Source organism: Ochotona princeps, chromosome X (assembly GCF_030435755.1).
Source record: "Ochotona princeps isolate mOchPri1 chromosome X, mOchPri1.hap1, whole genome shotgun sequence".
NCBI classification, from domain to species: Eukaryota; Metazoa; Chordata; class Mammalia; order Lagomorpha; family Ochotonidae; genus Ochotona; species Ochotona princeps.
In genome coordinates this window covers 5,401,871-5,414,044 of record NC_080865.1, presented here as the reverse complement: position 1 = coordinate 5,414,044, position 12,174 = coordinate 5,401,871, and the positions used below count along the sequence as shown (strand labels likewise).

The window sequence follows — 12,174 nt, the reverse complement described above, 5'->3', positions numbered from 1 at the left end:
GCTCCTTTTTGAATTCCCCTTCCCCCAAGTTAGACACCTGGGGTCTGGTCTGTTTCCTCTTTTCCCAGGGGAGGTCAGACCCAGAAACCCCTCCCTGGGACAGGGACACTGGTGCCATCTCCTGTGGAAGCAGACCAGGCGTGCCCCTACCCTCCCGCTCGTGCCGAGGGTTTAGCTTACCTAGGGTATAGAACTACAAGGTGGTAGCTTGAGGCCCCGACTCCCTCCACACAGAGAGCCTCATGCTGGTCTCTCCCTGTGGGGACACTGCCCGTCCTGTGTGCACTCAGCTGTGTGAGGTCCTAGCTCCAGAGAGCCCTGCTTCCTGTGACTGTATTTGCTAATATCTTTTTTTTCATATTTTTATTTTCCTCACAAATGATCTCATGGCGCTGTGATTTCTACCCATGTCTCATCTCTCATTTTGGCAAGAACAAGGCGGGCACAACTGAAGCTACGTGCTTTCCACTGATCACCATGAAACTAAAAAACAGTGAGTGTCCTTTGCCACCCCATTGCATTCTGTGTTTCTAAGAAGTATTTACAGTATTTCACAGTAACTTTATGTGTCTGTGTGTGTGAAGAGTTAGAGTGAGAGACAGATAGAGGGGGAGATCTTCATCCGCTGGCTCATTCTTTGGATGGAGGCAGTGTCCAGGGCTGGACCATGGTGAAGCCAGGAGCCTGGAACTCCATCCCAAGTTCTTAGGCCATCTTCTTTTTTTTACTTTTTAAAAAAATACATTGTTAATATAGTTGAGAGGGATGCATGCCCATGTGGGTCTCTGATCACTGATTACCGTGCGGAGGGTCGAGGTATGCAGGAAGTGGATGGGACAAATGTTTCTTTTTTTTTTTTCTTGATGTTCACCGGGGAGGAGGGAAGGGTACCATTTCTTGCCGTCAAACTACATCAGCACCTGGGGATGGGGGACAGTCATTTGATGAGTCCTTAGACACCCCAATGTGGAGCAGAGTGTTCTGAGGGTGTTATTTGGGTGGTATTGATAATTCTGAGATGATGTTGGCTTTGTTGCACCAGGTTTGAGAAAAACTTTCTGAGGTCTTTTGACTGACTGTGTTCATCTTAGTTCCTCCATAGACCCAGGAACCTGTTGCAAAGCTTGGACACGAGAGTTGCCCATCCTGTTTGGCTTTCCATCCTCTGATGAGGCACTTGATGCCCTCTGATAGCCTAGATGAGCTGGCTCTCAGGTTCTCTGTGTGCATCTGGGCGTGCTGACCACCGCACGGGCATGAGCAACTGAGGGAGCCCAGTCCTGACACATGCACTCTAATATCAGACAAAGATTTACTGATTTTCCTATGGACTCAAAAGATCAGAGGTTTATTAAAATAATTTTCCCCACTGTTTAATTTTTTTAAAAGTGTAATGTGAGAGTAGGTAGGTTAGGACCAGCAATGTAGCATAACAGGTAAAACTACTGCCCTCAGTGCTGGCATCCCATATGGGCACTGGTTCAAGTCCTAGAAAGAATATTCCTGTTTTGATCTAGCTCCTTGCTGATGTGTCTGTAAAAGCAGCAGAGATAGCCCAAGTACCTGGGCTCTTGAATCCACAAGGATTCTAAAGAAGTTCCTGGTTTGTGGTTTTGGCCTGTCCCAGTCCTGGCTATTGTAGCCATTTGGGAAGTGAACCAGGAGATGAAATTTCTTTCTTTGTATAGCTTTCTTTCTCTCTGTAATTTTTCTTTCCAAACAAATAATCTTTCTTTTTAAAGATTTATTTTATTTTTATTGGAAAGTCAGATATACAGAGAGGAGGAGAGACAGAGAGGAAGATCTTCTGTCTATTGATTCACTCCCCAAGTGGCTGCAATTGCCTGAGCTGCGCCGATCCAAAGCCAGGAGCCAGGAGCTTCTTCTGGGTCTCCCATGTGGGTGCAGGATCCTAAGGCTTTGGGTCATCCTCTCCTGCTTTCCCAGGCCACAGGCAGGGAGCTGGATGGGAAATGGAGCAGTTGAGATATGAACCAGCGCCCATATGGCCTTCTGGTGTGTGCAAGGCAAAGATTAAGCTAGGCTATTGCACTGGGCCCATTTTTGTTTTTTTCATGAGCCATTCATAGGTCATAAAATTTATCAACTTAGGGGCTGGTGTTGTGTGGCTGGTTGACAGCATGCCCCTAAGTTGCTGGTTCCTGTCCCAGCTACTGCACTTCAATGCAGTTTTCTGCTACTGGCCTGGGAAAGGCAGTGGAAGACAGTCCAAATGTTTAGACCCATGCCACCCACATGGGCGACTTGGGGAAGCTCCTGGTTCCTAGTGTTGGTCTGTGATCCAGCCCCAGCCATTGTGGCTATTTGGGGATGAGCCAATGGATGAGGATCTTTCTCTGACTCTCCCTCTCTCTCTGAAACTCTGAGTTTCAAATAAATACATTAAAAGATTATCATCTTAAACATTAGCCTGCTATAGCTTTAGTTTATTGAATTTCTAGTCCCATTTGTGGTTGCCTTAGCAGAGCCAGACCCAATGATTTCATGGGCCTTCTAGAGCCCACGTGCTGGTTTGCCACCTCTGGCTTAGATGGTGGTGGTGGATGTGGACATTGGCACTGAGAGAGGTTTAAAGTCATTCTTCAAGGTCACGTAAGAATAAGAGCCTAGGTCTGCCAGTTACGGAGGGCTGAGTGCTTGGAGAATAGCTTGAACTAGCCGTGCTGAGGTGCTCACGGCCCCGTTTCCCCTTCCCCCTCGCTCCTGCTGATGGCTGAGTGCAGGCGCCCAGTTTCCAGGGGAGTTGAGCAGATGGAAATTGTTGGGTAAAATGGCCAGACCTGGTTCATTCCAAACCTCACTTTTTTTTTTTTTTTTGTCGCTACATGAGTACTTTGGCAGGAAAGGGGACTGGGGATCTTTTTTTTTAATGGTTTTTTTTTTCTAAGATTTATTTTATTTTCATTACAAAGTCAGATATACAGAGTGATGACTCACTCCCCAAGTGAGCGCAATGGCCGGTGCTTTGCCGATCCAAAGCCAGGAGCCAGGAACCTCTTCCGGGTCTCCCAAGCGGGTGCAGGGTCCCAAGGCTTTGGGCTGTCCTCGACTGCTTTCCCAGGCCACAAGCAGGAAACTGGATGGGAAGTGGGGCTGCTGGGATTAGAACCGGCGCCTGTATGGGATCCTGGCGCTTTCAAGACAAGGACTTTAGCTGCTAGGCAAGGATACCAGGCCCTATATGTGTGTTTTTCAACAGAGAAATTCAAAATTCACAGTTGCTACAATAAAATTACTTCCATTTTATTTAAAAATTTTTGAAAATTTATTTTTAATTGGAAAATGAGATTTACAGAGAGAATGATCTGCTGATTGATTCCCCCAAGTGGTTATAACGGCTGGAGCTGTGCCAGTCCAAAGCCAGGTGGCTCTTCTGGGTCTCCCATGCGGGTGCAGGGTCCCAAGACCTTGGGTCATCCTTGTCTGCTTTCCAGGCCACAAGCAGTGAACTGGATGGGAACTGGAGTAGCCGGGACACAAACTGGCACTCATATGGGATCCCGGAGCATGCATGGCAAGAACTTTAGGCATTAGGCTACTGTGCTGGTACTCATTTTATTTTAATTTTACAAAATTGAAAACACCTTATTATGAAACAAGAGGCAGAGATACGGAGAGACAGGGAGAGATTTTCCATTTTCTGGTTCACACCTCAAATGCCTGTAACACCTCGGACTGTGCCAGAGTGAAGCCAGAAGCCAGGAACTCCGTCTGTGTCTCCCGCGTGGGTCAGGGACTCCGCCCCGTGAACCACCATGTGCCTCCCGGAGCACACATTGGCAGGAAGTGGAATCCAAAGCAGAGGCAGCACTTGAACCTGGCACTCCACTATGGGATGCAGGCATTCCAAACGGCATCTTGACTGCTGTGTCAAATGCATAGTCCTACCAATTTATTTTCCACTTATTTCTTTGCCCTTAACCCGTTGCTGTCTTTTAAATTTTTTTTATTAGAGAAAGAGAGAGATTGAGATTGAGATTGAGATTGATAAAAATTCTTCAAATGGCTGCAGCTGCCAGGATTGGGCCGGGCTGAAACCAGGAGTCAGCCGCTCCGTCTGGGTCCTTACCTGGGCTGTCTTCTGCTGCTTCTCCCAGGCACGTTGGAAGGGTTGGAAGTTGAATTTGAGATTTGAAGGGTTGCTGGTGTTGCAAGTGGCGGCTTGCACTGATACGCCACAACACCAGACCCTACAGTCCTTTCTGAGTGTGTGTTGCAGTGCTTAGCTACATTTCTAGCTTTTTAGCTATGTTTCTAGCTTTTTACAGAGGAGGAGTGAGTGACAGAAAAATCTTTCGTCCGCTGGTTCACTCCACAAATGGCCGCATTGGCCGGCACTGAGCCCATCTGAAGCCAGGAGCCAGGAGCTTTTTCCAGGTCTCCCACTTGGATGCAGGGTCCCAAGACTTTGGGCCGTCCTCGACTGCTCTCCCAGGCCACAAGCAGGGAGCTGGATGGGAAGTGGAGTAGCCAGGACACAAATCGGCGCCCATATGGGATGCTGTTGTTCGCAGGCCAAGGAGCAGCCAAATAATCCATTACACAGGCTCCTCCACCTTTCTTCTTTCATGCTTTACTTATTTATTGGAGAGAGAGGAAGCTCCCATCTCCAGGTTTGCTGCTTAAAGCCTGTAGGTGCTCCCTAGCTTTGAGCTGGGAACTGAGAATTCAGTCTAGGTCGCTCACATGTGTGGCAAGAGCCAGGTCCCATGGGCCTTCCCCTGCTTCCCGGCCTTTGTTAGCAGGGGCTGCAGTCCGGAGCAGAACTGGGAGTTGATCCTAAACGCCGGGGCCCAACGTCTGCTCCCAGCTTTCTGTTTTAGATTTAATAATAAATTGTAGTAGATATTCTGCATGTCACTATTTGTTACCTTTAGCTTGAGATATTTATTCTGATTTAATTTTTATTTTTACTGGGAGTTTTACCAGAAAGGAAGTACAGGTAATAGTCCACACATCTGAAAATGTCTTTATTTCAGATTCACATAAGAACGATCTATTTACAAGGTCCAAGAACTTGGCTTGCAACATAGTTCCTTTTCTGGGAAATTTGGAGTGGATTTCCTTATGTCTCAAGTGTGCGGAACTACAGGTTTGAGAAGGCTGTCTGCTTCATTCTCTTTACTAGACAGTTTCTTTCTTCTTCTTGTTCTTTTTTTTTTTTTTTTTGAAAATCAGATATACAGAGACAAGGAGAGAGAGAGGAAGATTTTCTGTCTGCTGGTTCACTCCCTAAGTGCCCACAACAGCTGGAGCTCATATGATGTGAAGCAGGAGCCAGGAGCTTCTTCTGGGCCTCCCACAGTGGGTGCAGGGTCCCACAAACCGGTGCTTAGGTGCTTATTTGGGATCCGGTATGTGCAAAGTGAGGATTTAGCCACTAGGCTATCTTGCTGGGTCCCCATTCTCATTTTTTTTAAAGATCTATTTTATTTTTATTGCAAAGTTAGATATACAGAAAAGAGGGGAGATAGAGAAGATCTTCTGTCCGATGACTCTCTCCCCTAGTGATCCCAATGGCCAGAGTTGCACAAATCCGAAGCCAGGAGCCAGGAGCCAGGATATCTTCTGGGTCTCCCACGTGGGTGCAGGGTCCCAAGGCTTTGGGCCATCCTCTCCTGCACTCCCAGGCCACAAGGAGGGAGCTGGATGGGAAGTGGGGCTGCTGGGATTAGAACCAGCAACCATATAGGATCCCTGTGCGTTCAAGGTGAGGAGTTTAGTAAGCTTTTTTTTTTTTTTTTAAAGATTTATTATTATTGGAAAGCCGGATATACAGAGAGGAGGAGAGACAGAGAGGAAGATCCTCCGTCCGATGTTTCACTCCCCAAGTGAGCCGCAACGGGCTGGTGCGCCGATCCGATGCCGGGAACCTGGAACCTCTTCCGGGTCTCCCACACGGGTGCAGTGTCCCAATGCATTGGGCCGTCCTCGACTGCTTTCCCAGGCCACAAGCAGGGAGCTGGATGGGAAGTGGAGCTGCTGGGATTAGAACCGGCGCCCATATGGGATCCCGGGGCTTTCAAGGCGAAGACTTAAGCCGCTAGGCCATGCCGCCGGGCCCAAGGTGAGGACTTTAGCTGCTAGGCCACCACACTGGGCCCGGTTCTCATTGTTTTTTTTTTTTTTTTTTTAGATACTCGTGTTGGGAAACTTATGAGGTTTTTCTTTTTTTTTTTTTTTAGATTTATTTTATTTTTTATTACAAAGTCAGATGTACTGAGAGGAGGAGAGACAGAGAGGAAGTGGAGCTGCCGGGATTAGAACCAGCAGCCATATGGGATCAAGGCGAGGACCTTAGCCACTAGGCCATGCTGCCGAGTCCCAAAGGATTTGATTTATTTTTTTTTTTTTAATTTTTATTACAAAGTCAGATATACTGAGAGGAGGAGAGATAGAGAGGAAGTGGAGCTGCTGGGATCAGAACCAGCGGCCATATGGGATCAAGGCGAGGACCTTAGCCACTAGGCCACGCTGCCGAGCCCTCATGAGGTTTTTCTTTTTAAAAGTTTTATTTATGGGCCCAGCATGGTAGCCTAGCGGCTAAAATCCTCACCTTGAACGTGTTGGGATCCCATTAGGGTGCTGGTTCATGTCCTGGTGGCCCTGCTTCCCATCCAGCTCCCTGCTTGTGGCCTGGGAAGGCAGTCAAGGACGACGGCCCAGAGCCTTGGGACCCTGCACCTGCGTGGGAGACCTCGAAGAAGCTCCTGGCTCCTGGCTCCTGGCTTCGGATCAGCTCATCTTTGGCCGTTGTAGCCACCTTGGGAGTGTATCAGTGGATGGAAGATCTTCCTCTTAGTCTCTCCTCCTCTCTGTATATCTGCCTTTGCAATGTAAATGAATAAGAAGAGGTTTATTTATTTATTTATATTTACAGTTTCTTTTCATTGGAAAAGCAGATACAGGGGAGGGAGATAGAATCTCCTCTCTGTTGGTTCACTCCCTCAAATAACCACAACGGCCAGAGCTGAGCCTCTCTGAGTCCGCAGCAGGGAGCTCCTTCTGGGCCCCTACATAGATGGTGGGAGCCCAAGGACTTCCACTGGCTCTCCGTGACCGTTAGAGGGAGCTGGGTTGCAAGTGGAGCAGCTGGCGGCTTAGATCCCATATAGGAGGCTTGTGCTGGAGGCATAGCTTTTACCTACTAAGTGACAATATCAACCTAGTTTTTCTTTATTCTTGGAGAAGTTTCATCAACTTCAGGAAATGTGATCTGTTATTTAAGAACAATATTTCTAGGGCTTGTTGTGGTTAGCCTAGTGACTAAATCCTCGCCTTGCATGCATCGGGATCCCATATCGGCACTGGTTCGTATTCCAGCTGCTCCACTTCCCATCCAGCTCCCTGCTTGTGGCCTGGGAAAGCAGTCGAGGACGGCCCAAAGCCTTGGGACCCTGCGCCCGTGTGGGGGATCCAGAAGAGGCTTTGGATTGGCTTAGCTCCAGCTGTTGCGGCCACTTGGGAAGTGAACTGACAGAAGATCTTTCTCTCTGTTTGTATGACTGCAATAAAAAAAACGAATAAATCTTAAAAAAAGAAAAGAAAGTGTTTCTTCTCACTTTGGACCGTTTTGTTTTGTCGAGACAGAACAGTGTGACAGAAATGTAGAGGTTTCGTTCACTGGCCCATGCTTCAGATGTCTGCAGTAGGCCGGCTGGGTGAGGTGCAAGCCGGGAGTCTGCAAGGCCGTCTTGGTGGTTTACACGGGTGGCAGGGATCCCGGTTCTTGAGTCAGCACTGTTGTTTGCTAGAGTCCAGGAGAAGGAAGCCGGTCAGGGGTCAGAGAGTTGGACTTGAGGCAGGCATTCTGATGAGGATGTGGGCATACCAGTGGTGTCTTAACTCTTTTTTTTTTTTTAAAGATAGGTCTATTTTTTTTAAAGATTTATTTATTTATTTTTATTGCAAAGTCAAATATACAGAGAGGAGGAAAGACAGAGAGATAGATATTCCGTCCGATGATTCACTCCCCATGTGGCTGCAATGGGGATCACAGGGAGCCAGGAACTTCTTTCCTGGTCTCCCACAGGGGTGCAGGGTCCCAAGGCTTTGGGCCATCCTCGACTGCTTTCCCAGGCCACAAGCAGGAAACTGGATGGGAAGCGGGGCTGCCGGGATTAGAACTGGCGCCCATATGTGATCCTGGTGCATTTAAAGTGAGGACTTTAGCCGCTAGGCCATGCTGCCGGGCCCGTATCTTAACTCTGGCCTCAGATTCCTGTTCCCATTTCTTTGGAATTTTGTTTTTGTTTTTTCCTTTGTTCAAAGTATGCTTCCCGCTTTGTCTTGTAGCTTATTATCTTGTTAGTGATGTCCCATTCATTTTGTTTTTCACAACATCTGTTGCATTTTTATTCAGTATTAAGTTTTTGGATTTTTGTCTTTCTCACGTGGTTTCTTTGAAACATCTTGGGTTTCCAGGAGGATTTCCAATAGTGTTCCAGTTCCGTCTCCTGCACTAACTGTGCCTCAGTGTGTGCCGCCTGAAGTGACGGTGAAGCTGGTTTTCTGTGCTAACGCCAAGTCGCTCATATGTTTGTGATGCATCTTGATCTTCCTGAGCTTCCTCCCTCTTTTGGAATTTCTGAGCCCCTCTTAAAGGTGGGGAGAGACCTTCTCAGTTCTGGGCTTTATCCAGGCATGACTGGGCATTTGGCTGCCCTGCCTCTTCAGCTGAGCAGGTCAAATCACTTTGCAGGCAGTGGCTTCAGCAAAGTCCCTACCTGCTGAGGGCATTTGCCCAGGCTTAGGTGCTGGGACTCCTCTGAGCGCTTTCTCAGGCTTTCAGCAGCCTTATCTCTGCCTGGCACTAAAATTGTTGACTTGTCCCCGTTGGGCTGTTGGCAGGGAGCAAGCAGTCACAAGTGCATATTTAGGTCACTCTTTATGGAACTGCCTTTAGTAGAATTGTTGGTGTTTGCCCCAAATATAATAGAACCTTTTCTCCTACCATTGTCCGCGTCTGCTTGTCGGCCTCGTGTGGTTCTAGACAGACATGCTGAGGTTTTCTAGGCTCTCAGGGCGATCTGGTCTTGATGTAGTTGTCAGTAAATGTCGGGTAGGTGAACGATGGCTCTTTCCTCTTTGTTTTGCAGAAAATAAGAAGGCAGGTAATGGTCCCAAAGGCTTCAAGAAGGTAAGTTGGCTCTGCCCTCAGGTGAGGAGTGCGCACTGAAAAGGGGTTCAAATTAGGAACAGGTTGCTGGCCGTTGGAATGGCTCACACAAAGTGACAGACACTGGAGTGACTGGCGGAGTCAGCGGGTCAGGCCTGATCCTTCCTCTCTGGGTGGCTGCAGCAGTCAGCACTGTTCATGAAGCTCCTACCACAAACCATTTGCTGCTTTGTGCTCAATTTCCCTTGATTGAGATTATCATCATCCCCATTGAAATTTTTATTTATAGTGTGAGAACTAGAGAGAGCAAGAGTATATGCTCAAATGGTGGCTCACTCCCCAAATGACCCCTATGGCTAGGATAGGCCAGGCCACTGCCAAGAACCTGGACCTGAACCCATGACTCTCAGTTGAGTCACAAGGGGCACATTAGCAGGAAGCTAGAATCAAGTGGAGCCAGAACTTGATCCCAGTTATCAAGTGGCATCTTAGCTACATCCATCCCCACACCCCCATTTAAAGTTTTTTAAAGATTTATTTATTTTTATTGGAAAGGCAGATATACAGAAAGGAAGATCTTCTGTCTGCTGATTTACTCCCAAACTTTACTCCCAAACTGGCTGCTGAGCGTATCTGAAGCCAGGAGCCAGAAGCTTCTTCTAGGTTTCCTGTATGGGTGCAGGGTCCCAAGGCTTTGGGCCATCCTCGACTGCTTTCCCAGGCCACAAGCAGGGAGCTGGATGGGAAGTGGGGCTGCCAGGATATGAACTGGTTCCCATATGGGATCCTGGTGCATCCAAGGCGAGGACTTTAGCCACGAGGCTACTGCACCAGGTCCACCCCTATTTAAAATTTATGTTTAAAGTCTTATTTATTTGAAAGTCAGAGTTAGAGTGAGTTAGAGAGAGAGAGAGAGAGAGAAATCTGCTGTATTCTGCTGATTCATTCTGTAAATGACTGCAATGACCTGAGCTAGGCTAGTCTGAAGCCAGGAGCCAGGAGCCAGGAGCCAGGAGCCAGGTCTCCCATCGGCTGGTTCACACCCCAAATGCCTGTAATGGCCAGAGCTGAGCCAGTCTGAAGCCAGGAGCCAGGGGATTCTTGCAGGTCTCCCAAGTCCCTGGACCATTGTCCACTGCATTTTCAGCCTGTTAGCAGGGAGCCGGGTGGGAAGTGGAACAGCCAGCGCTCAGTCCGGCGCTCATCATGGGATGCTGGCACGACAGAGGAGGATTAGCAGGCTATGCCTGTGCTGGCCACCCCATCCCCTTTTGAAGTGACTGAGTCCCAGAGAGTTTTTTGGAAACGGTAACACAATTGGGAATTGAGTCTTGTTCCCAGGTGCTTCCTTCTTATGAGGAGTTGAAAGCATCATGTTTGGCCCTAGAGTTTAGGTCTCCTGGTGCTGCCGGGAATGATGTAAGTGAAGAAGGCTCGGGCTAGAGCTGTGAGAATGAGTGTGGTCTGCCGAGGATAGAAGCACCGCCTGTGTGGTGGATGCTGCTGCAGATACCTGGCCCCATCCCGAGGTTTCTGAATTATGTGACAGTTTTTCTGAGTAGCTGCCAGTTTGGTAGTGAATTGTCCAGAAAGCGTTTCTCTTGGCCTTGGGAAAGCTTCCCACCTGCCACTCCCTGTACCCTATCTGGAGTTCTTTAGTTCATCCTTACCTGCTTCAGGAGGAGAGATCTTCCAGTCAGATGGGCAGGTCTCAGGAACAGAGCCCATAAGGCCCACTTCTCGCCTCCCCTGCCGCCTACCAGCTGCACTGCTCGGAGCTGCTTTAGACTCTGCCTCTCTTAGGTGGGCTCATGTGCCTGGAGCTGTCAGCTCTGTTTGATTTCTCTTCTCTTGTGTGCCCACCAGCCAGCAAAGGGCAGTGGTAAGAGAGCAAACCATGACGTGCCCTCTGCCTCCCAGTTTGTTCGCTCCAATGATCATGCCAGTCGTGAAGCTGAATTAAGGAAGAAGAGGGTAAGTTCTCTCGGAGGAGAGCGCTGGCCTGCCTGGAGTGTCGGATCTGTCCAAGGGTGGAGGGGTGGAGGCTGGGGCTGTTAGAGTTCTGAGGCTGTTTGTGAACGGCTGAGGGGAGATTATGGTGATATTGAATGTAGTACTCCGTTTGCTCCTTTGCCTCTCGGCCCAGACCATTGTTGCCCACCTTATGCCCACACCCCTCCACTGCAGCTACCCCTGCTGTCCTTACTAGTGTCTTCCCTGACTTCCCATTTTACAGATGATTCTCTTTTCTCATCTTAATGGAATTGTCCACATTTGAGGCCATGCTTTGCCTAAAGCAGTCCGAGCACCTCACTTTTCATCCTCCTCCTCTTAGGCTTCTGCTCTTCTTGCTGCTCTCTCATTGATAGTGAATCCAAGACCTAGTCCTCTCTTCTCCTCTGGTCCAAAGCAGTTCTCTGCCCGGGCTGCATTCTGCGTGTGCTTCACACCCCCGGTTTTCTCTGCCACTCTTTCCTTCTTTTCATCTCTCTTCCCCTCAAACCTATGTCTGCTGCTGTCACATGATCCCTCTCTGTACCCCTGCACCTCAGATCTCTGTCATCTCACACTCCATGCTTTTTCTAGGTGCCCCCTGTCCCTCCTACAGGCTGCAGTCCCAGGCAGCTGCAGTCTCACTGTGTGTTCATTTGTCAGGTGGAAGAGATGAGGGAGAAGCAACAGGCTGCCCGGGAGCAAGAGAGACACAGACATAGGACTATAGAGAGCTACTGCCAGGATGTCCTTAGGCGCCAGGAGGAGTTTGAGCGCAAGGTAAGAGAGCTCTCGCCCTTTCCCTGGAGTCGGTGTGGGTTTCCTCAAAAGTAACTCTTATCGTTGTTCAGTGACAGGACAGGTGTTTAAGTCTGTTTTCTGTTGCTGTACCGCAACAACTGAGGCTGGCCAATGTATAGAGGAAAGAGATTTGTTTAACTCACAGTTCTGGAGGCATATACATCCAAGATGTGATGAAAGCCTTGTGTTCTGTCTTAGCAAGAGCAACTGGGCATGTGTAGAAGAGAAGGCCGCAAGGGTCT

At 48.6% G+C, this 12,174-nt stretch overlaps 1 protein-coding gene across 2 annotated transcripts in view; it reads left to right on the top strand.

Moving 5' to 3' along the window:
* Window positions 1-418: 418 nt before the first annotated feature.
* GNL3L (G protein nucleolar 3 like) overlaps window positions 419-12,174 on the top strand; it is a 37,287-nt gene continuing 25,531 nt past the window's right edge. Inside the window, exons 1-4 of one of the 2 annotated variants that reach the window (XM_058658609.1) lie at window positions 419-493; window positions 9,120-9,160; window positions 11,006-11,113; window positions 11,795-11,911. In XM_058658609.1, coding sequence (XP_058514592.1) covers window positions 478-493; window positions 9,120-9,160; window positions 11,006-11,113; window positions 11,795-11,911 — 282 coding nt within the window. In that variant the 5' untranslated portion in view covers window positions 419-477. The remainder of the gene's footprint in view (window positions 494-9,119; window positions 9,161-11,005; window positions 11,114-11,794; window positions 11,912-12,174) is intronic. The other variant, XM_058658610.1, reaches the window with a different exon arrangement.